This window comes from Mandrillus leucophaeus, unplaced genomic scaffold (genome assembly GCF_000951045.1).
Source record: "Mandrillus leucophaeus isolate KB7577 unplaced genomic scaffold, Mleu.le_1.0 Scaffold1132, whole genome shotgun sequence".
Taxonomy (NCBI): Eukaryota; Metazoa; Chordata; class Mammalia; order Primates; family Cercopithecidae; genus Mandrillus; species Mandrillus leucophaeus.
In genome coordinates, this window is record NW_012099566.1 from 851,110 (window position 1) to 876,721 (window position 25,612).

General features: G+C 33.9%; 1 protein-coding gene across 2 annotated transcripts in view; it reads right to left on the reverse strand.

Annotated features, from left to right (window-relative positions):
* CFHR3 (complement factor H-related 3) overlaps positions 1 to 25,612 on the reverse strand; it is a 137,197-nt gene that overhangs the window by 72,741 nt on the left and 38,844 nt on the right. Inside the window, exons 15-16 of one of the 2 annotated variants that reach the window (XM_011995772.1) lie at positions 16,517 to 16,699; positions 15,007 to 15,395 (exon numbers count right to left, since the gene is read on the reverse strand). The exons of the other annotated variant lie outside the window; for it this stretch is intronic. Of the exons in view, the coding sequence (XP_011851162.1) occupies positions 15,190 to 15,395; positions 16,517 to 16,699 (389 nt within the window). The 3' untranslated portion in view covers positions 15,007 to 15,189. Of the gene's footprint in view, positions 1 to 15,006; positions 15,396 to 16,516; positions 16,700 to 25,612 lie in introns of those variants that run through there. 2 annotated transcript variants of the gene reach the window in all.

Genomic DNA, 25,612 nt, shown 5'->3' on the forward strand with positions numbered 1-25,612 from the left:
TTTTATATGTAAGATATATATTTATATTACATATAAAAAATATATAACATATATGTAAATGGTGAAGACATGTAGAATTTTAGTTGTATGACATTTAGCCCAGTATAACATGTTAATGAAAACTTTTTCAGTTATAATGAAATTTTACTCTATCTGTAAGTGGTGTATGTAAAACCTTTTAAAAAGTATTGTAATTTTCAAAACTATTGTTATTAATCTTAAACATGGTTGTTTTTGAAATTCTGAAAAAAAGAAAAAAATATTTTTTTAAAAAATTATTTTTCCAAGTGTTCCAACCTTTTGGAACAGCTGTGATTGGTCAGAAATGTGGATTATAATAAACTTTAAAATGTAGCACAAAGTGTTTTCACAGTTCTTTGCACAAAATATAATCAGAACTTACTTACCAAGGACCTTAGTGAAGAACACCAGGAAACCACTAATATTGTTAAGTGTGCTATTAACAAAAAGAAGAGTAAGCCAATAGTATAGCATAGCAAAAAACCCTGATTATCCAACACTACATATGCAAGTAGGTTCTTCAGTGGATTTTTTAAGGAGATTATATGATTGTATACATTATTTGATACTATTTTAATTTTTTCAAAATTCAGTGAATACAAAGTGAAATACCCAAACTGAAACATGCTTCAGGCCCTTGTCTTTTTTTCCATAAATTTTTTCTTATGGAATAATTTTAGACTTACATAAAAGTTGTAAAGAGTATTCAGATAAGGTCTTTGTTGACCTGAAAATCAATAAAACAAAGATTAGATTAATTATGTGAATATCAATTGAACTTATTTTTGTAAGAAAAGCATACTTATAACAAATGTTAAGCATCTTTTCCTGTAGTAGTCAGAAAGGCTCAGCTTAAATATATTAAATAGAACACATCTACCCACAGCAATATATAATAATCACTATTATTATTATTAAGTGTGACCACCATGCTATGCAATACATAGTACAATGTATTCCTCTAGTCTAACTGAAACTTTACACCCTTTGACCAACACCTCCCTAGAACCACCCCCAATCCCTTCAGCCTCTGGTAACCACCACTCCAATCTCATCTTCTGTAAATGTGAAGTTTTTAGATTCCACATATCAGTAAGATCATGCAGGATTTGTCTTTGTGTCGAATTTATTTTAGTTAGCATAATATCCTCTAGATTCATCCATGTTTTCACTATTGAAAGAATTGTCTTCCTTTTAGTCTGTATAGCCTTCCACCGTGTGTATATACCACATTTTCTTTTTTGTAAACATTTTCATTTATTTTTATTGAAAATAAATGTTGCATATGTTGATTATGTACAACACATTATTTTGACATATGTATACATTATATAATGGCTAAATCAAGCTAACAAATACATGCTTTACTTCACATATTTCTCATTCTTTTGTGTGTGGTAAGACTACTTAAAGTCTGCACTCAATAATTTTCAAGAATAAATCATATTAACTATAGTCACCATGTTTTACAACAGATATCTCAATTTATTTCTCCTATCTAACTAAAATTTTTTATCCTTTGACCAACATCTCTCCACCCTCATTCCATCTCAGTTCTGGTAACCACCATTCTACTCTTTCTATGAATCCAACTTTTTAAATTCTGCATATAAGTGGGATCATGTGGTTTTGTCTGTCTTATTTCACTTAGTGTCTTCCATGTTCATTTTATGTTTTTGAAAATACAGAATTTCCTTTTTTCAAGGCAAATAATATTCCATTGTGCATATACACCACATTTTCTTGATCTATTCACGTGTAATGGATACTTAAGCTGATTCCATATTTTGGGTATTATAAATAATGCTATAATGAATATGGAATGCAGATAACTCTTGGACATATTGATTTCATTTTCTTTGTACATTTATTCAGTAGTGGGATTACTGGATTGATCATATGTTATGTTTTTCATTTCTTGACAAACTGCATACTATTTTCCATAATGGCTGTACTAATTTGTATTTCCACCAACAATGTGCAAGTGTGCCCTTTTCTCCACATGTTTGATAACACTTGTTTTTTGTATTGCTGATAAAAATATTTGTTGATCATTTGTACTTCTTCTTTTGAGAAATGTCTATTCAGGTATATTGGCTATTTTTAAGTTGGTTTATTCATTTTTATTAGCCATTGAGTTGAGTTTGTTATATATTTTGAATATTAATCCTTTAACAGATGTATGCTTTGCAAGTATTTTTTTTCCAATCCATGAGTTGTCTCTTCATTCTGTGCATTAATTTGCTATGCAGAAGCTTTTTAGTTTGGTGTAATACAGTGTGTGTATTTTTCCTTTTGTTGCCTGTGCTTGGGGGTCCGATCCAAGAAATCATAGGCCAGACCAATGTCATGGATTTTTTTCTCCTTTGTTTTCCTCTAACAGTTTTATAGTTTCAGGCTTTCATGTAAGTCTTACATATATTCTGAGTAGATAGTTTTATGGAGTGTGAAACAGGGTTCCATTTCACCTACATGTGAATATTCGGTTTTCCTGGCAAGATGTAGTGAAGAGTCTATTATTTTCCCATTGTGTGTTCTTGGAATCTTTATTAAAAATACATTGAATTCTATTCTGTTTTATTGATAGATATGTCTTGTTAATGCCAATGTCATACTATCTTGACTAAGTTAGCATTATAAAGTAAATCAAAATTTAGAAGTGTAATGCCTCCAGCTTTATTCTTTTTGATCAAAATTGCTTTGACCTTCTGGATCTCTTGTTATTTTATACAAATTTTTGAATTGTTTTTCATGTTTCTGTGAAAAATGACATTAGTATTTTGATGGGGACTACATTGAATTCTTACATCATTTTGTGTAATATGAACATTTTAACAATATTAAATCTTGCCGTCCATGAACATGGGCTATTTTTCTGTTTACGTGTGTCTTCTTCAAATTTTTATATCAATATTTTATTGTTTTCAATATATAGATTTTTGAGATCCTTGGTTAAATTTACTCCTAATTATTTTATTTTTTGCTGTCATCACAGGACAAATAGGTTTTTAAATATCTTTTTCAGATAGTTTATTGTTAGTGTATAAGAAACAAAAAAGAAGCAAAATCTAAGAATGAAGAAAACTAGTGAAAATTAATATACAACTCTATGAATTTGGTAATAGGGTCAATCAAAGATGAGAAATATTTCAAGTAATTTTTGAAAAGAAGATTCACACTCAGAGTCAACTATCTAGGGACAAAATAAACAAAGAAATTTTAATTTTCACTTAGTAGTTTAGTAATAGCGATGTTTCATTATACTTTTGACATTTTCATGAATCAATCAGTAAAGACAAATGACACAAGAATATATTTAATGAGTACAAAAACATAGTTAGATAGAATAAAAAAGATCTAGTATTTGATAGCACAACAGGGTGACTACAGCCAAAAGTAATTTATTGTACATTTAAAAATAATTAAAATGTATATATAATTGGATTGTTTGTAACACAAAGAAAGGATAAATGCTAGAGATGATGAGTAACTTATTCACCCTGATGAGATTATTAGACATTGTATGCCTGTATCAAAATATTTCCTGTACCCCATACATATATAGACCTATCATGTACTCATAAAACTGAAAAATAAAAATATACATACTAAAGTTGTTTTAATGCATGTATCATTATATTTGAATTGTAAAATCCAGTAAGAATTAAAACTTTTATATTTTATTTATGTTTCAAAGATTTTACCACCAAAAATCACTGAAAATAATTATATTTTCAAAGTATTGAACATTCCCATCTATTAGCAATACTTCATGTCTCTTGAGTTCTAAATTATATTCTGCCTTAAAAATAATAAGACTTTCTCAGAAACATGTATGATTTTGAATGTTGGGCAGAGGAAATGTAAAGTGAACTTAGAACATGTTTTGGTAGACAAAAACAAACCAAAAGAAATCCTCAAATACCAATTAGGACATGTGAGAAGTAATGAGGAGTCAGTTTCCAGAGGCACTGAGTAGCCAAATTTGGTACAATTTGAGCTTCAAATAGAATAAAAACTGTATTTATTTTAACAGATTGAATAAATCAAAATTAAGGACACCAAGGTGATATACACAACTACAACAACACACAATAAATCTTTCCTTTTTAGAAAAAGAAGTATTTATATTGCCAATATCTAGAAGTATTATTTTGGTCTATTAACTTCCATTTTTCTTTGATTAATGTAATCTTTTTTTCACTTTTATAAAAGTGTCATTGGCAAATACAAATTTTTACATTCATGTTATGCAACATAATATTTTAAAAATGAGTATCACAATGAAGCTAATCAAATATCTAGTATCTCACCTAGTTACTGTTGGGGGCCGCACCGGGGGTGGTGGAGAATGAAAGAACACACACAAAGACAAAGACACACAGAGAACATGGCGGCCGCACTCAGAGCCTCCGCCTCACTTTATTTATACTCCATAAACCTCACGTCAGCAGAAAGAATGCAATGCAAAACAAACTTTCTTTTCCCACATGTAACCTTCTACTCAGTACCTTGTTTCTATATTCTTTCTTATTTACCCGCCTTCTTGGAGCCTACGGGAGTTCATTAAAAGTTCAGTTGGAGATACTGTCCTTGAGCCCTATCTATTCTCAGCATACTGTTTTCAAAGGCCCCTGCAAGTTACCTTTTGTGTGTATAAGTAAAGTCAGAATACTTAAGAACATTGTCTTTGTAATTTCCAGTATATATTAATAAAAACTATAGTCACCATGCTTTACACTAAGTCTCCAGTACTTATTCACCTTGTAACTTGCATCCTCTGATGGACGTCTCTCCATTTCTCCTACCGTGCAACCTCTGGTAACTACCCTTCTACTCTCTGCTTTTATGAGCTCAGGTGTTTTTTAGAGTCCACATATAAATGACACCATGCAGCACTTGTCTTTCTGTGTCCGGTTTACTTCACTTACTTAATACTTGTCAGGTTTGTCCATGTTGTTAGAAATGGCAGAATTTCCTTCTTTTTAAAGGCAGAATTTAATGTGTTCCACTGTATATATACACCACATTTTCTTTATTCAATCATCTTTGACAGAAACGTAAGTTGTTTCTATATCATTGCTATTGTGAACAATGCTGCAATAAACGTCATGAGAGTGCAGGTATTTCTTTGACGTACTGATTTCATTTTCTTTGTTTATATACCCAGAAGTGAAATTGCTGAATCATACGATAGTTCTGTGTTTAATATTTTGAGGAAACTCCATACAGTTTTCTACAATGGATGTAACAATCTGCATTCCCACCCACAGTGTACAAGTGTTTCCTTTTTTACACATCCTAACCAACACTTGTCATGAAGCTTCAGTGAAATTATTGAAAAATTTCTGGGGACAACACCCCAAAAGCAATCAGCAGTTTACAAACAGATAAGTCGTTTTAGGGAGAGAAAAGACAGTGTTAAGGATGAAGCCCAAGTGGCAGACTAGCCACACTAATTTCTGAGAACAAAAATTCATTTTGCTCATACCTGGATTAAAGAGGACTGAAGATTAAGAGTAGAATTAATAGCCAACACCATAATTAGTTCACTAGTTCATCTTAGAAATTCTGATGGAAAAATTAATGTTAAAGCAAAATTTCCATTCAATGAGCGCCAAGATACATTGCACCTTAATGAGGTGTAGTAGAAAAGAGAATAGGGTTTTTTTTTTTTTTTTTTTTTTTTTGAGAGGGATTCTCCCTCTATCACCCAGGCTGGAGTGCAGTGACACGATCTCAGCTCACTGCCTCTCAAGTTCACGCCATTCTCCTGCCTCAGCCTCCAGTGTAGCTGGGACTACAGGTGCCAGCCACCTTGCCCAGATAATATTTTAATTTTTAGTAGAGACGGGGTTTTACCATGTTAGCCAGGATGGTCTCGATCTCCTGACCTCGTGATCCACACACTTCGGCCTTGCAAAGTGCTGGGATTACAGTTGTGAGTTATGGCGCCCGGCTGACAAGAGGATAGTTTTTAATGGAAAGTGTATTAAACAAGTGGGAACAAGAACCTGAAACATTTCTTCAAATATTCGTAACAAGAGTTGAATCATGGGTTTATCAGTATGATCCTGAATACGGCACAAGTGGTCCAATGAAAACAAAAGCAAACCAGTCAGGAGAAAACATCATGGCAACAGTCTGTGAGATGGCCAAGACATTTCACTAGTTGAGTTTCTGGAAGGCCAAAGAATAACATTTGATTCTTAAGATAATGTTTTGAGAAAGTTTTCAAAGCTTTAGCAGAAAAATGCCCAGGAAAACTTCATCAGAGAGTTCTCCCCCACCACAGCAATGCTCATGCTCATTACTTTCATCAAACAAAACCAATGTCGTGAGAATTGTTATGGGAAATCATTGAGCATTCCTACATTACAGTCTTGATTTGCTTCCTCCTGATTTTTTTCTTTTGCCTATTTTTGTTTGTTTGTTTTTATTATACTTAAGTTCTAGGGTACATGCGCACAACATGCAGGTTTGTTACATACATGTTCATGTGCCATATTGGTGTGCTGCACCCATTAACTCGTCATTTACATTAGGTATATCTCCTAATTCTAGCCCTCTCCCCTCCCCCGACCACACGACAGGCCCCAGTGTATGATGTTCCCCTTCCTGTGTCTAAGTGATCTCATTGTTCAATTCCCACCTATGAGTGAGAGCATGTGGTGTTTGGTTTTCTGTTCTTGCGATAATTTGCTGAGAATGATGGTTTCCAGCTGCATACATGTCCCTACAGAGGACATGAACTCATCCTTTTTTTATGGCTGCATATTATTCCATGGTGTATATGTGCTACATTTTCTTAATCCAATCTGTCATTGATGGATACTTGGGTTGGTTCCAAGTCTTTGCTATTGTCAATAGTGCCACAATAAACATATGTGTGCCTGTGTCTTTATAGCTACATGATTTATAATCCTTTGGGTATATAGCCAGTAATGGAATGGCTGAGTCAAACGGTATTTCTAGTTCTAGATCCTTGAGGGATCACCACACTCTCTTCAACAATGGTTGAACTACTTTACAGTCCCACCAACAGTGTAAAAGGGTTCTATTTCTCCACGTCCTCTCCAGCACCTGTTGTTTCCTGACTTTTTAATGTTCTCCATTCTAACCGATGTGAGATGGTTTCTCATTGTGGTGTTGATTTGCATTTCTCTGATGGCTAGTGATGACGAGCATTTTTTCATGTGTCTGTTGGCTGCATAAATGTATTCTTTTGAAAAGTGTCTGTTCATATCCTTTGTCCACTTCTTGATGGGGTTGTTTAATTTTTTCTTGTAAATATTTTTGAGTTCTTTGTGGATTCTGGATGTTAGCCCTTTGTCAGATGAGTAGATTGCAAAAACTTTCTCCCATTCTGTAGGTTGCCTGTTCACTCTGATGGTAGTTTCTTTTGCTGTGCAAAAGCTCTTTAGCTTAATTAGATCCCATTTGTCAATTTTGGCTTTTGTTGCCTTTGCTTTTGGTGTTTTAGATATGAAAGACTTGCCCATGTCTGTGTCCTGGATGGTATTGTCTAGGTTTTTTTCTAGGGATTTTATGGTTTTAGGCCTAATATTTAAGTCTTTAAACCATCTTGAATTAATTTTTGTATAAGGTGTAAGGAAGGGATCCAGTTTCAGCTTTCTACATATGGCTAGCGAGTTTTCTCAGCATAATTTATTAAATAGGGAATCCTTTTCCCATTTCTTGTTTTTGTCAGGTTTGTCAAAGATCAGATGGTTGTAGATGTGTGGTATTATTTCTGAGGGCTCTGTTCTGTTCCATTGGTCTATATCTCTGATTTGGTACCAGTACCATGCTGTTTTGGTTACTGTAGCCTTGTAGCATAGTTTGAAGTCAGGTAGCGTGATGCCTCCAGCTTTGTTCTTTTGACTTAGGATTGTCTTGGCAATACAGGCTCTTTTTTGGTTCTATTTGAACTTTAAAGTAGTTTTTTCCAATTCTGTGAAGAAAGTCATTGGTAGCTTAATGGGGATGGCATTGAATCTGTAAATTACCTTGGGAAGTATGATATTAATTCTTCCTATCCATGAACATGGAATGTTCTTCCATTTGTTTATATCAGTGGTTTGTAGTTCTCCTTGAAGAGGTCCTTCACATCCCTTGTAAGTTGGATTCCTAGGTATTTTATTCTATTTGAAGCAATTATAGATAGGAGTTCACTCATGATTTGACTATCTGTTTGTCTGTTATTGGTATATAAAAATGCTTCTGTTTTTGCACACTGACTTTGTATCCTGAGACTTTGTTGAAGTTGCTTATCAGCTTAAGGAAATTTTGGGCTGAGACGATGGGGTTTTCTAAATATACCATCATGTCATCTGCAAACAGACAATTTGAATCCCTCTTTTCCTAATTGAATACTCTTTATGTCTTTCTCCTACCTGATTGCCCAGGCCAGAACTTCCAACACTACGTTGAATAGGAGTGGAGAGTAGGGTATCCCTGTCTTGTGCTAGTGTTCAAAGGGAGTGCTTTCAGTTTTTCCCATTCAGTATGATATTGGTTGTGGGTTTGTCATAAATAGCTCTTATTATTTTGAGATACGTTCCATCAATATCTAGTTTATTGAGAGTTTTTAGCATGAAGCGCTGTTGAAATTTGTCAAAGACCTTTTCTGCATCTATTGAGATAATCATGTGGTTTTTGTCTCTGGTTCTGTTTATATGCTGGATTACATTTATTGATTTGCGTATGTTGAACCAGCCTTCCATCCCAGGGATGAGGCCCACTTGATCATGGTGAATAAGCTTTTTGATGTGTTGCTGGATTTGGTGTGCCAGTATTTTATTGAGGATTTTTGCATCGATGTTCATCAGGGATATTGGTCTAAAATTCTCTTTGTTGTTGTTGTTGTTGTTGTTGTTGTTGTTGTTGTGTCTCTGCCAGGCTTTGGTATCAGGATGATGATGTCCTCATAAAATGAGTTATGGAGGATTCTTCCTAGCTTCAATGTTCTTTACATTTTGGCATGTTTTTGCCATGGCTGGTACCAGTTGTTCCATTCCATGTTTAGTGCTTCCTTCAGGAGCTCTTGTAGGGCAGGCTTGGTGGTGACAAAATCTCTAAGCATTTGCTTGTCTGTCAATGATTTTATTTCTCCTTCTCTTATGAAACTTAATTTGGTTGAATATGAAATTCTGGGTTGAAAATTCTTTTCTTTAAGAATGTTGAATATTGGCCCACAGTCTCTTCTGGCTTGTTGAGTTTCTGCTGAGAGATGCGCTGTTAATCTGATGGGTTTCCCTTTATGGGTAACCAGACCTTTCTCTCTGGCTGCCCTTAAAATTTTTTCCTTCATTTCACCTTTGGTGAATCTGACAATTATGTGTGTTGGAGGTTCTCTTCTCAAGGAGTATTTTCGTGGCATTTTCTGTATTTCCTGAATTTGAATGTTGGCCTGCCTTGCTAGGTTGGGGAAGTTCTCCTGCATAATATCCTGCAGAGTGTTTTCCAACTTGGTTCCATTCTCCCCATCACTTTCAGATACACCAATCAGACACAGATTTGGTCTTTTCACATAGTCCCATATTTCTTGGAGGTTTTGTTCATTTCTTTTTACCCTTTTTTCTCTAAACTTCTGTTCTCACTTCATTTCATTGATTTTCTCTTCAATCACTGACACCCTTTCTTCCAGTTGATCAAATTGGTTACTGAAGATTGTCCATTCATCACATAGTTCTCGTGCCACGGTTTTCAGCTCTATCAGGTCATTTAAGGAGTTCTCTACATTGGTTATTCTAGTTAGTCATTCATCTCATCTTTTTTCAATGTTTTTAGCTTCTTTGTGATGGGTCCAAACATCCTCCTTTAGCTCGGAGAATTTTGATCATCTGAAGCCATCTTCTCTCTACTCATCAAAGTCATTCTCCATTCAGCTTTGTTCCATTGGTGGTTAGGAGATGTGCTCCTTTGGAAGGGGAGAGGTGCTCTGTTTTTCAGAATTTTCAACTCTTCTGCTTTGCTTTTTCCCCATCTTTGTGATTTTATCTACCTTTGGTCTTTGATGATGCTGACATACAGATGGGGTTTTGGTGTGCATATCATTTCTGTTTGTTAGTTTTCCTTTTAAAAGTCAGGACCCTCAACTGTAAGTCTGTTGGAGTTTGCTGGAGGTCCAGCAGCGGAGGTTGCAGAAGAGTGAATATTGCTGAACGGCAAATGTTGCTGCCTGATCGTTCAGTTGGCCCCTCATGGGAGGTCTCTCCCAGTTAGGCTACTCGGGGGTCAGGGACCCACTTGAGGAAGCAGTCTGTCCGTTCTTGGATCTGAAACTCCATACTGGGAGAACCACTACTCTCTTCAAAGCTCAACTGGAAATGCAGAAATCCCCAATCTTCTGTGTTACTCATGCTGGGAGCTGTAGCCTGGAACTGTTCATATTCGTCCATCTTTGAACTGCCCCTCTTTTGTGTAATTAAAAACAAATCTTTAAAGAGTACATATTGTTTCAGTTAATTGTATAAAAAAGACTGCTTAACATGGCTATATTCCCAGAACTATCAATTCTTTAGCGATGGACTAAATGGTTTGTATAGCTGTTGACAAGAATGTGTTGAACTTGACGGAGCTTATGTTAAGCCATAAAGTATATTTTTAAATTTTTCTCATTTTAGTTCAATTTTTCATGAATATTTTGAAGTGTCTTTATATATGCATGAGTTTAGGAAATTTTAATTCTGTCTGTGTACCTTTTTTGCATCAAGACTAAACTGTTCTCTGGTTATTATAGATTTGTAGTGTAATTTGAAACCAGAGAGCATGATAGTGTGCTGTCTCTAGCTTTTTTCTCTTCTAAGACTACTTTAGTTACTCGGTGTCTCTTGTTCTATATTAATTTTAGATTTTTTTTCCTTTTCTGTGAAAGATGTATTTAGAAGAGGCTGGGTGCAGTGGCTCAAGCCTGTAATACCAGCACTTTGGGAGGCCAAGATGGGCAGATCACAAGGTCAGGAGATCGAGATCATCCTGGCTAACATGGTGAAACCTCGTCTCTACTAAAAAATACAAAAAACTAGCTGGGCGAGGTGGCGGGCACCTGTAGTGCCAGCTACTTGGGAGGCTGAGGCAGGAGAATGGTATAAACCCAGGAGGCGGAGCTTGCAGTGAGGTGAGATCCAGTCACTGCACTCCAGCCTGGGTGACAGAGTGAGACTATGTCTCAAAAAAAAAAAAAAAAAAAAAATTGCATGGAATCTAGAGTTTTAGGTATTGAAGACAATTTTATAATGTTGATTCTTTTGACTCTTGCAGACAGGACATATTTTCATTTATCTGCGTTTTCTTCAATTTCTTTCATCAGTATTTTATAGTTTTCAGAGTACAGAACTCTCATCTCCTGGCTTTGATTTAGTCTTAAGTATTTTATTATTTTTGATGCTATTGTAAATTGGAATTTTTTTTTTTCAATTTCTTATTTCAATAGTTTGCTGTTAGTGTATAGAAATGTAATTGGTTCTGTCTGAAGATTTTGTACCCTGCAGTGTTACTGAATTGGTTATTAGTTTTAGCAAGGTTTGGTGAAGTCCTTGGGTTTTCTATGTGTATATAATGAGATCACTCTCTTCTTATCCAATTTTCATGCCTAATAGCTCTATCCAGGATTTCCAGCACTATGTTGAACAGAAGAGGTGACAGTGAACCTCCTTGTTTTTTTCTGATCATAAAGAAAAATGTTTCAACTTTTCACTCTTGCGTATAATGTTAAATGTGAGCTTGTGATATATAGCCTTTTTTGTCTTGGGGTAATTTCTTTTCTGCCTAATTTGTTGAGACTTTTTATCATGAAAGGTTGTTAATTTTTGTTAAATGCTTTTCTGTATGTATTGAGATGAGTATACAATTTTTGTTTTTCATTCTTTTAATTTGGTGTGGAGCAGTAATCGATTGGTGTGTGTATACTATCTTTACATCCCAGATATACATCCCCTTTTCATTATGGTGAATGATTCTTTTAATGTGTTGTGCTCACTTTGCAAGTATTTTGTTGAGCATTTTTGCCTCTATGTTCATGAAGAATATTGACCTATAATTATTTTGTAGTGTTCATGTGTGACTTTGGTGTCAGCGTGATTTTGACCTCATATAATAAAACTGAGAGTTCACGCTTAATTTTTTGACAGAATTTGAGAAGCATTAGTGTTGATTCTTTAAATGTTTGCTAGGATTCCATCCGTCATGAAGCCACCAGCTTTTTGAGTTTTTTTTTTTTTGATGAGAGACTTTTTATTACTTGTTCATTTTTCTTACTCATTACTGTTCTGTATTAATTTTGTATTTCTTTATGTTTCAATCTTGGTAGGTTGTATGTGTCTATGAATGTATCTGTTTCCACCAGGTTATTCAACAGATATATGTTGGCGTACAATTGTTCCTAGTGGTCTCTTGCAGTTTTTTAAATTTCTGTTCTATCAGTTGCAATGTTTCCTCTTTCATTTCTAGTTTTATTTATTTGTTCCATCTCTCTTTTTTATTTCGGCTAAAGTTTTGTCAATCTTGTTTATGTTCTCGAAAGCTAACTTCTAGTTTTGTGGATCTTCACTATTATTTTTCCAGTCTGTTTTATTTATTTCTGTACCTTGCTTTTTTTTTCTTTCCACTAGCTTTGGGTTAAATTTTTTCTTCATTTTCTAGTTTCCAGACATACAAAGTTACTTGCTTTATTAGAATCTTCATGGAGTCATTCATGTCTCTAAACATCCCTTTAAAACTGCTTTTGCTGCATACCATATATTTTTTACTATGTTGCTTTTCCATTTTTGTTTGTCTCAAGATATTTTTAAATTTCCCTTTGAATTTCTTCATTGCCTCAATGGTTGTTCAGGATGATGTTGTTTAATTTCCATGTATTTGTGAATTTCTTAACATTTCTCCAATGGATTTCTAGTTTCATATCACGATGCCTGAAAAAGGTACTTCATGTAATTTCAATCTTTTTAAAAATTTTAAGACTTGTTTTGCGGCCCAACATATGATCTATATTGGAGAATGTACTTTGTGTGCTTGAGAAGAATGTTTATTCTACTCTTGTTAAATGGAATATTCTATATAGGTCTGTTAGGTCCATTTGGTCTACCTTATAGTTCACGTCCAATGTTTTTATTGATTTCTGTATAGATTATCTACCCATTGTTGAATGTGGGGCATTGAAGTCCCATACTGTGATTGTTTTGTTGTCTATTTCTTCCTTTAGATATATTGTTTGCTTTATACGTTTCATTGTTCCCATGTTGAGTGCATATATATATATATATTTTTTTTTTTCAATAGTTATGATTTCTTGGTGAATTGACTCCTATATTATTATGTAATGACCTTCCTTAATTCTTTCTACAGATTTGACTCAAAATTCTATTTTAGTTAATGTCAGTATATCCACCCTTCTTTCTTTTGGTTTCCATTTACATGGAATATATTTGTTTATCCATATGCTGTGCTATGGTCTGCATAGTAGTGTCCCTTCAAAATTTGTATGTTACATCCTCATCACTATGGTGATTATATCAGAAGGTGAGGCCTTTTTAGGTGATTAGGTCATGAGGATTCCACCCTCGTAGACTGGATTAGTCTGTTTACAAACAAGCCTCATGGAACTCCCTTGCCCCTTCCACATCGTAAGGACGTAGTGGGAAGTCACCATGGTGGGAAGGCACCATAGTAGGAAGGCACCAAAGCAGGGAACAAGCCCTTACAAGACATCAAATTAGTTGGCATCTTAATCTTGAAAATCTCAACCTCTAAAACTCTATGAAATAAATTTCTATTTTTTATAAACTAGCCAGTTTATGGTAATTTCTTATAATGGACCAAATGTACTAAAACAATTTAGGAATAAATGTATATTCCTAGGTGTTCACATTACTACAAACACTACTTGCTAATTATAACAAATGTCCTTTAAATTTGTGAAAGCTGGCTTTCCTCAACTCGAACAATTTATCTAAATCAGGATCACTAACAAGGGGAAAGCCTGAGTATACAAGTCACCTGATTTTATGCAATTTGAAGTCATAAGGTATCATTAAATAATATTTTTGGTGTATTATTTATATCTTTATTTGCACATAATGGCTTCACCTCCTTTAGGAGTTTAAAATGTTCCTAGTGAAAAATGATTTTAACTAACTAATGCTGGTTAAAATGAATGAATTTTAAAATTACACTTCAGAACCTTATTATTGAAATTTCCAAAACTCTTCTCCAAAAATAGTTAAGAAGTTATTTGATGTTAAGATCATTACTGATGACATGTTTATCATTCTCAACATGTACCACCTTGCTTGTTATAAATCATTATTTAAAATAAATTTTGCTTTTGGTTCAAAGTAATATATGTTAAAGGTAGAAAAATCAGAGAATACTGATATATACAAAGGAATTAAATCACAAATTTTACCCCTACTATCTCTAAACACATATATAGAATTGTATCCATAGTTTTGAATTTCTTGGCAACATTTTTTTCTATAAACATTAATTCAGGGCAAAACTATCATGTTTCTGTGTTTGCAGGTGAGTGCGTGCATGTGAGTGTGTTATAACTGATACTGTATTTGTATTTTTTGTATATCTATGTTATAGTATTTATATACCCAATTACATTTTCATTCCTCTTTGTGATTAGTTTGCATTATTATGTGTGCTTGATTGACATCTTGTAGAAGTATCTGCACTTCATTAGTTTTGGTGCATTTATGTGTTGATATCACTTTGGTGCATTTATGTATTCATAAATAGTAATTACTTTTACTACTAACATGAGTTAAGACTTGACTTGGTTTTTTCATCTTTGTGAAGTGATATAATTTTGAAGTCAGAGACAATAATATGTTTTCCATTTACTGTAAAACAATGAGCCTCAGAAGTTATGGAGAAAGCTTTGAGAGATTTAACAGTGATGGACAGAAATCCAGTCTGAAAAAATTGCATCTAACTTCATGCCATAAAAATTTTATAAACTGGACACAACAGTTTGTTTCCCAAGTTTTAATATGGTGCTTTTAAGAAGAGAGCCACCAGTCTCAGATTATAATTACATTTTCACAAATCAACCCCAAAATTTTACTTATGAATAAAAAGAAGTAAAACATTACTTAAAAAATGAAATTGAGAACTGATTTAATACTAAAGTTCTGAATAAAGGTGTGCGTTTTATGATCAATATTTTTTTACACAAGTTGGATACTCCAGTTTCCCATCCTGACATGTTGTTCGCAATGCATGAGAGTTTGGTGAAAGATGATATCCAGATCTACACACAAATTCAACTGGTTCACCTGTTCTTGAATAAAGTTTCTGTTCGGCTACCCATTTAAATGTTATGTTATATTTTTCCAGAATTTCTGGAGATATTAGACACGCATCTGAAAATAGAAAACAGTAAACATAAAAACATTAACTATTATGCAAATCTTCATAGACTTTCAGGTTTTCAAGTAGAATGTTATATGATGGTTCAGGAATTATTTCTCAAAACACTATCCAAACTGACTATGTAAAAACATCATATTGATTTACATAAAGTTAAAATGGTAAACGATGTAAAAACGAGGTACTATGTTTAATGTATGAGAATTAGAGGTGTATTATCAATGATTCATTACATCAATTGTCATTTTAGGATCCCTGCATTTTAGAACCTATCATTGCTGTTTTTTGTTGATTAAGACCTTGGTCAAAGAGTACAAACTTTCAGCTACAACATGAACAAGAACTGGGAATCAAACGTAGAGATCTAGTGATATTTATAGCTAATAATATTGTACTATTTATTTGAAAATTGGTAAGGAAACAGATTTTAAGTGTCCTAACCACAAACACACACACACATACTCACACACCCACCTACACACAATGGTAAGCATAGGTGATGAAGAATGTGCTAATTAATTTGATTGTGGTAATCATTGTATTCCAAATATATCAAAACAGTATATTGTCAAACTTGAAAATATTTTTGTTTGTCAACTAAATGTTTTAACATAAAATGTAAATATAAAGAGAAAGATTTCCTTTCTTTCTTTTTTTTTCTTTTTGAGATGGAGTCTTGCTCTGTTGCCCAGGGTGTAGTTCTGTTGGCCCAATCTCGGCTCACTGCAAGCTCTGCCTTCTGAGTTCAGGCCATTCTCCTGTGTCAGCCTCCTGCCTAGCTGGGACTACAGGTGCTCACCACCCTGCAGGGCTATTTTTTTTTTTGTATTTTTAGTAGAGATCGGGTTTCAGTGTGTTAGCCAGTATGGTCTGGATCTCTTGACCTCGTGATCCGCCCACCTCGGCCTCCCACACTGCAGGATTATAGGCCTAGGCTACCGTCCCTGCCGTAAAGAAAAATTTCTAAAGTTTGCTTTCTAACATAAATATTTGGTAGGCAAGCATTCAGCAGAATGATTATACAATAATCTGTGATTATTTTGTTACAAACAGCGAAATATCAGACTCATCACACTGATTTTTCCAGGGTCCATGCGAATATTAAAGTACTTACGTAAGCATTTTGGTGGTTCTGACCATTGTCCATTTCTACATGTTACTCGCTTGTTACCCTCAAGATGATACAAGTTCTGGCATTGATACTCAACTGATGAATCTGGAGCATATAGTGACAACGGGAATGAAGTAATGTCTCCGTTGTCAATAGGTGGAGGGGGCCCACACTTTCTTGTAGAATCTAAAAAACATCATTTCATCACTTGATTTATTGTGAGAGCAAATCAAAATATAAGTTCAAATAAGGCAAATACAAACACAGCACTTCATATCATATCAACAATTTTGTGATTTCTGGTGAAAGAAATGATTCCTGGAAGAAATTTTACTTCTACAAACTGAAAGTAATATATTTAAGTTATTTTTGCCTTACTGAAGAAACACATAAAACATTAAGAAATATTGCCACTTATAGTAGACCAGAAATAAGAAATGTCTTTTCGAATGAATACATGCTAAACATAGAAAACTATGACAAAGGAAGTTTCTTATTTTGTATTCAACTTTCTTTGGAGTGACACTAAGAGGATACAGGTTTTGAAATTGATGATGGTTTTCAAAAACCCAATAGGAGTTATAAAATTGAAAAATTTGAAAAAAGATTTTTAAAAACATTTGATAGGCTTAATAATACATTGTGAGCTAACAGACAATTTAATCCATAAACTTGAACATAGAGCAATATAAATTACCCACTCTGAAAAAGATTGAAAACAAAAAACTGAACTGAGACATTTAGAAAAATACAACAACAACAAATAATGCAGATCCATAAAAAGAAGAGAAAGGGTATTAGGTTGAAAAATGAATAAATAAAATAATGGCTGAAAACTTCCCATTTTGTACATAAGGTATAAACTTACATATTTAAGAAGCTGAGTGAACTCCAAAGAGGATAAACACATTGGAATTTATACCAAATATACGTCAAAATAAAACTACTTTTAAAAAGAACAAAATATTTTGAAGGCAACTAGACAAAAACTATGCCTTTCCTCTAGGGGATCAACAATGTCAATGACGGTGAGTTTTTCTTCTATAACCATGTGGCACAGTTATCAAGTGTTTAAAGAACTGTCATACTATATTTTATATCCAGTGACATTATCCTTTACAAGTAAAGCGGTAAATATAGACATTCTCAGAAAAAGGGAAACCAAGAGAATTCGTCTCCAGTAGACCTATGCTTAAAGATTAACTAAAGGAATTCTTCAAATTAAAATAAAAAGATAAAAGAAAGAGCTTGAGACTTTAGGAGACTGAAAGAATAGAACAATATAATAGATAAAAAGAGGAATCAGGCCGGGCACGGTGGCTCAAGCTTGTAATCCCAGCACTTTGGGAGGCCGAGACGGGCGGATCATGAGGTCAGGAGATCGAGATCATCCTGGCTAACACGGTGAAACCCCGTCTCTACTAAAAAATACAAACAAAAACTAGCCGGGCAAGGTGGCGGGCACCTGTAGTCCTAGCTACTCCGGAGGCTGAGGCAGGAGAATGGCGTAAACCCGGGAGGCGGAGCTTACAGTGTGCTGAGATCTGGCCACTGCACTCCAGCCTGGGCGACAGAGCAAGACTCTGTCTCAAAAAAAAAAAAAAAAAAAAGAGGAGTCAATATAACAAGCTTTTTCCTCATATGTTTTTTCAATTATGTTTGATGTTTGAAGCAAATGAGTTTAATATGGTGCTCAATATATGTATGGAAAATACTAGTGGCATTTGTACTTAAAACGCGGAGAGTAAAATTGGATCTACATGAAAGTAAGGTTTCCATATTCCAGTTGAAGATTTAAATGTCAGCACCAGTAGACAGTAATATATTATTATATGTATATAGTATTAGCTAAAGCAACAACTTTTTTTACAAAAGGTAAAAAGTTATACAAGGGATACAATCAAAAACAATACATATGAATCAAAATTAATCTTTTTTAAAGATTTCCCCACAGGGAATGGAGGAATAGAGTAATAGGGCTGAAAACCAGAGGAAGCAAACAGAAACTAATAAATGACAGAGGTTTAAGTCCTATATATCGGTAATTATTTTAAGTGTGAATAGTCCAAGTGCAGCAGTTAACAGGCCAAGAAAGGCAGAATGGATATGTAAATAAGACCGAAGTCAAGGGAAATTGGTATTCTGTGATTTATTTGGCAAGTGTTTTCTTTACATGATTATTTTAAAGGAAATCACAGCCAGTTTGCACAAACGCAGGACACACTCCAATATATATCTGCTGTATTCATTTAAGTATATTTAAATTTTTCTGCTTATTTTCACAACATGGTTTGAGGAATTTACATTTTATTAAATTGAGAAGTATTGTGATTCACTGATAATTGACCACATTGATAATATAACATTGATATCTCCATCTGAAGATGAAGCTAAGTCTTGTTAATTATATGACCACTACAAAGTAGATAAATAACCTGACTAAAGTACAGAGTCTAGCATGAAGAGCAAAATAGTAACATTATTAGGAATAACTTGAGCCAGACAAACTTGAGACAGAAGAAAGGAAGGAAGGAAGGAGGGAAGGAAGGAAGGAAGGAGTGAGGAAGGGAGAGAAAGAAGGAAGGAAGGAAGAAAGAGAGAAAGAGAAAGAAAGAAAGAAAGAGAGAAAGAAAGAAAGAAAGAAAGAAAGAAAGAAAGAAAGAAAGAAAGAAAGAAAGGGAAAGGAAGAGAAAAAAGAAAAAGAAAGGTAAAGAAAGAAAGGAATAAAGAAAGAAAGAAAGAAAGAAAGAAAGAAAGAAAGAAAGAAAGGAAGGAAGGAAGGAAGGAAGGAAGGAAGGAAGGAAGGAAAGAAAGAAAGAAAAAAGAAAGGAAGGAAGGGAAAGGAAGAGAAAAAAGAAAAAGAAAGGTAAAGAAAGAAAGGAATAAAGGAAAAAGAGTGACAGAGAAAAAGAAAGAAAGAGAAGGAAGAGAAGGAAACAGAAAAAAAGAAGAAAGAGAAAAATGAAAGAAAAAAGGAAAAATAAAGGAAGAGAAGAAAAGAGAAAAAAGAGAAAGAGAAAGGGAGAAAAAAAGAAAAAAGAGAAAGAAGAGAAAAGTAGAATAAAGGAAAAAGGAAAGGAAAGGGAAGTAAAAGGGAGAAGGACAGGGAAAGGGGAAGGAAAGGAAAAGAAAGGAAAGGAAAGGAAAGAAAGGAGAGGAGAGGAGAGGAAAGGAAAAGAGGAAGGAAAGGGGAAAGGAAAGGAGAAAGGAAAAGGGAAAGGAAAGGAGAAAAAATGTAGTTGACTCTTTCAACAGCTGAAAGAAGAAAGAAACGAAGTAAGGAAACAAGAAAGGAAGGAAAGAAGGAAGGAAGGATGGAATGAAGGAAGGAAAGAAAGGAAGGAAGGAAGGAAGGAAAAAAGTAAGAAAAATAAAAAGGAAATAAGTAGTTGACTCTACAATTAGCTGCAAAACCAAAGCAAGGGGCATAAACCTTGATTGAGTTGGTTGATATCAGCAGAAATTGCACATCCAATCAAAGCTTATTATCAGCCTCAATCTTTAAAAATAGTCTAAAAGTAATGGGATCATCTGACACAAAATGATGAGATACGTAAAAGAGACTGATGAAGAAAAAAGACTGGGGTGAAAGGTCATCATTAGAGTGAAAAGCCATATCCATATTTATTGTAAACCTATATTAATTAAAATTCAGGAGATGGAGGTTGCAGTGAGCCAAGATCCTACCAATGCACTCCAGTCCAGGTGACAGAGTGAAATTCTGTCTTAAAATAAAATAAATAAATAAAATTCAATAGAGGGTTACTGGAATGCTGATTAAAAAATTGTTTACTAATACTGTAGAACAGAGTATTCAGAATAAAAGTCATTGTGTGTGTGTATGCCTGTGTGTGTATACACACACAATGTACAAAATATACAACATAACATATACTGTATGAGAATGGTACCATAAAAACTGTTAGGGAAATGTTGAGTTTATCGTATTTTATTTAAAAATGAAATACAGCTGTTATCAAGAAAATAAAAAATATTTTTTAAGTACGAAAAGATAACATATGACATTTTAGAATAAAGAATGGTATAATGGCTCTGTGCTTTTGAAAATGTATTCCTTTAAAAAGAACCGAAAAACATTCATCATGAAAAAAGATTGACAATTATTTAGTAAAATGAGCAACTTATGTTCCTAATGCAGAAAAAAGGAAAGAACAATACTAGCCACAAAAAGAATGCATTTGCATTACATATAATTAAAGATATTTTATATTCAGAATTATTAAGATGATTCCAACTAATAAATACCAAAACTCCCAAAAAGATAAATCAAAAAACATCAAACTGCATTTCCAAAGATTAGAATCATTAAATACCAATTAAATTGTGAACATATATTGTAAATCCAGTTGGTAGTAAAAGAAATGCAAATTTACACGACAATGCTGTAACATTTTATAGCCACTCAACTTGTAAATACTAAAATGTGACATCACCAATCATTAGCAACATGTAAAAAAGGAAGGAACTGTTGATATAAATGTATATTGGAATAAATACTGTAGGAAACCTTCTAGAGTTGAATATGCACAATATCCCAGAACACCCATTTGTAATTAATGTTCTTGGTGCGAGATGACCAACCTCGAGTATTGACCCCAGACACTGATGCCGCTTCGATATGACTTTATTTAGCCAACAAGTATTGTGTCCTAACTCTTTTACTGTATTCTTGACTAATACTCATTAATAGGAGCATTTATTTTGCTATGTACTTATCAAGAAATTTGTATATTCACACAATTAAAAAGTAAAACTAAATAAGTCCGTTGGCAAAACGAGTTGACAAAAACATTTTGTCACAGTTAATATGGATGAGTTTGAGAATGTCATCTGTGTTACTTAGAAAGACATGAACATGCTGGGATCTCAGAGCAGTGTACTTACTGACACGGATGCATCTGGGAGGAGGAGACCAGCCATGCTCAGTACATGTAACTGTGGTCTGCTCTTTTGGAAGACCATAGCCAGGATGGCAGGCAACTTCTACAGCGTTACCCTGTACAAACTTTCTTCCATTATTTTCGTTATATCCATTTGCCAAATAAGGAAAATAACATTTTCCTAAGGACCATAACAATGATAAATAAATAAAGTAAATGGAAAGCATAAATTTACTCAAAATAGTATATTAAAATTATTGTTACCATATTAGAGTGCATAAACATCAAAAAATAAAAATAAATAAGTATGAACTAAAATTATTAACAAAAGTTTTCACAAAAAGAAATACCAACATTGAAGATTACTTATCTTTAGTTTAAATAATTAAAATATGTATAAACTATATAGATATTCTCATAAAGTCTCTATATTTATTTCTCATATGATTTTCAAGAACTCCTCATAATAGAAAAGATCTATTCTCGTCATTTTGCTTGAACAACTCTTTTCTTGGCCCTATTTCTGTTACATAAGACAAGAGTAATCACTTATGTGCTCTCCTTTCTTTAATCTTTGAAAGTTTTATGCATGTATAGCTGTCCAGAAGTTTACCTACTGAGGCATGGTACTGCTGGTGACCACCCATCTTGTGTGCAATGAATGTAATCCCAGTAACTTCCTGAAGGAGTCTCAAAAGATTCATCACAGTGATAGGAGAAATATTTTCCTACAGGTACTGGAAAGTATGGTCTACGCATGCTCTCATAATACAGACTTCCATGTTTAATGTCGGGAAAATGACAAGGTCTCACTTGCAATAAAAAACAAACAAAAAAGTATACATATTTTTTACTGTAATAACTCATATTAGAGATAAATTTTGATATCACCTTCTCTCAAACATTTTCTTCTGGAATCACAGCAACCATGACTAGTTTCCTGATCCTGACTACTCATCTTTATAATCTATTTTTCTTTGTATAAATTAATAACCCATCATCTGGCCATTTTATTTCTCCATAAAATCCTTAATGGATCCGAAATCAATTAACAGGACAAGAAGAACCTCATTCCACTTTCTCTAATTCTACTCACGTAGTATGGTCTCTTCAGCAATTCTGGAGGTTTTATCAGCATTAATTTAAACTGAGGTTATCTAACTCTACCAAGTTACGCTGAAGCTGTCAGTTCAGGGTGTACACATTGGCATTAATTGTTTTTTGGAAAAGAGAAACAAGAAATACGACTCTAACAAAAAAAAAAAATCAGAAATGTAGCAAATTATCTTCAGAAATAAAACATTTTGTTGAGTTTCATGGCATTTTGTTTGTATTCGATGGCATGCATTCTTACCATAGTGCGAACTCATGTATCGGATGAGATATATTATTAACATAAAAAATATGGGTGCATACACGAATGTTCAAAAAATATATATATATATATATTTATACTTACACCATAATTTAAATAGGATATAATTTATGTTTCTTCTATAATTCTGGAACAAGTGATAGAAAATAATATTCACAACCTATTTATTGTGAAAACTTAGAATGTAACTAAATAAAAATCTTTAAGTTTGAATCATCATAAATCAGAACTGGAAGGAGGCTAGCGGCACAACAGCTTTAGTGTGCAGATGAGAAGAGTAAGTTCAGAGAAGTGACATCTTTACTTAGTGGGAAGCGTTTGCTAGTTACATAACTGACTCCAGAGGCTTGTTGGGTGACGCATGACAGCTTCTTTGACCCAGCCCCTCAAGCATGGATGCACAGTTTTCTGCTGAGTGTCTCTTCCATATGGAAAATCTAATCTTCCCTGCTCTGTATAACCTCCTGAGAAACTTTTACATTTTCTTATGATTGCAGGATATTTAGTCTGAGGAAGAAAGGGACATATATTAAAGGAAATCATTTTTCTTTTTCTTTTTCTTTTCTTTTTTTTTTTTTAACAGTCTTGCTCTGTCGCCAAGGCTAGAGTACTATGGCACGATCTCAGCTCACTGCAACCTCTGCCTCCCAGGTACAAGTGATTCTCCTGCCTCAGCCTCTTGAGGAGCTGGGATTACAGGTGTGTACCACCACACCCGGGTAAGTTTTTGAATTTTCAGCGTTCCATCATGTTGGCCAGGCTGGTCTCCAACTCCTGACCTCAAGTGATCCACACGCCTTGGCCCCGCAAAGTGCTGGGATTAAGGCGTGAACCCCCGGCTCGGTCAAAAATTGCTTTTCTTAGTCAAGGATAATTTCGAACCTGTAGTGAATTTTTCATGGTTTAGTTTGTTTCTAAAAATCGTTTTTCCCACTAAAAGTCACTGGAATTTCATAGAGAAACTATTGGAACTTGGTCCGTAGTAGGAAAAGTCAAGGAAAGCCTGCAACCTTTTGTTATGCCAAAGCTTAATGGGGACATGTGAAATATACACAGAAGCCAGCTTCTTAGTGAGATTTGAAACAGATTTGAGCGTCCCAAAGAAGTACAATGGCAATTGATTGTAATGCATTGGGTACTGAAAATGATCAGTTTAAAAGGGATTTAGAAGCAACCCTGCTCTACAATACTACTTGTCACCCTTGACACTTTGTTTTGGCAACTCTAATAGATGAATGTACAATTTATACAACTCTAAAAGGATATTCAAAATTAAAAATAATGTTCTTGACACCCTATTTTTAAATAAGTGTAAATAACTTATGAGTTGATGGAAGAAATATTGGTCAATACAAATTCAATGAACATTATAATAAGTTACAATTACAAATTTTCTGTCAAGTTTATCTTTCAAATAGTGTGGCTTCCAAAAGAATTGGCATGTTGATTTTATTGTTCAGAACTGAAACATCAACTACCATTAAAAAAAAATTTCTTAGCATAAGCAACTCACAAAGTATATCATTCATTAATCATATGAAAACTATTTGTTGATTTGAATTACTAGATTCTGAATATAGATAAATACAGCTAATATGTAAACATAAAGTATTCAACAAGACAAAAATTAGCAAGGACAGTACACCCAAGATATTATTACCAAATTCTGATTCCCTTAAATCTTCAAACTGTTCAATGACACAAGTGAGTAATGTAGCAGTTCTGAGAATAAAGTCCTGCATCTGATAATTAGATATGGTTATTTAATGAAATTAGAAACTGATAAACCATATAACTGATCTACTTCTCTTGTCCATGAGAACTCCAGATGGTTCAATGTTAAATGTTAACAATTGAAATCCAGATATAGTTGGATCTCAGTTGGTCCAGATACATTTGAGCTGAACTACATTGTCAGAAGTCAACCATAAAATGATTTAATACTTGGAACCATAAAATGATTTAATATTTGGAACTATTGGAACTTGGTCTGTAGTAGGAAAAGTCAAGGAAAGCCTGGGACCTTTCGTTATGCCAAAGTTTAATGGGGACACGTGAAATATACACAGAAGCCAGCTTCTTAGTGAGATTTGAAACAAATTTTAGCGTTCCAAAGAAGTACAATGACAATTGATTGTAATGCACTGGGTATTGAAAATGATCAGTTTAAAAGGGATTTAGAAGCAAGTCCTTAGAGACTTACAAAGAGACTTAGACTCCCATAAAATAATAATGGGAGAATTTAACACCCCACTGTCAACATTAGACAGATCAATGAGACAGAAAGTTATCAAGGATATCCAGGAATTGAACTCAACTCTGTACCAAGCGGATCTAATACACATCTACAGACTCTCCATCCCAAATCAACACAGTATACATTCTTCTCAGCACCGCATCACACATATTCCAAAATTGACCACATAGTTGGAAGTAAAGCACTCCTCAGCAAATGTAAAAGAACAGAAATTATAACAAACTGTCTCTCAGACCACAGTGTAGTCAAACTGGAACTCACGACTAAGAAACTCAATCAAAATTGCTCAACTACGTGGAAACTGAACAACCTGATCCTGAATAACTACTGAGTACATAAATAACTGAAGGCAGAAATAAAGATGTTCTTTGAAACCAATGAGAACAAAGATACAACATACCAGAATCTCTGGGACACATTTAAAGCAGCGTGTAGAGCGAAATTTACAACACTAAATGCCCACAAGAGAAAGCAGGAAAGATCTAAAAGTGACACCCTAACATCACAATTAAAAGAACTAGAGAAGCAAGAGCAAACACATTCAAAAGCTAGCAGAAGGCAAGAAA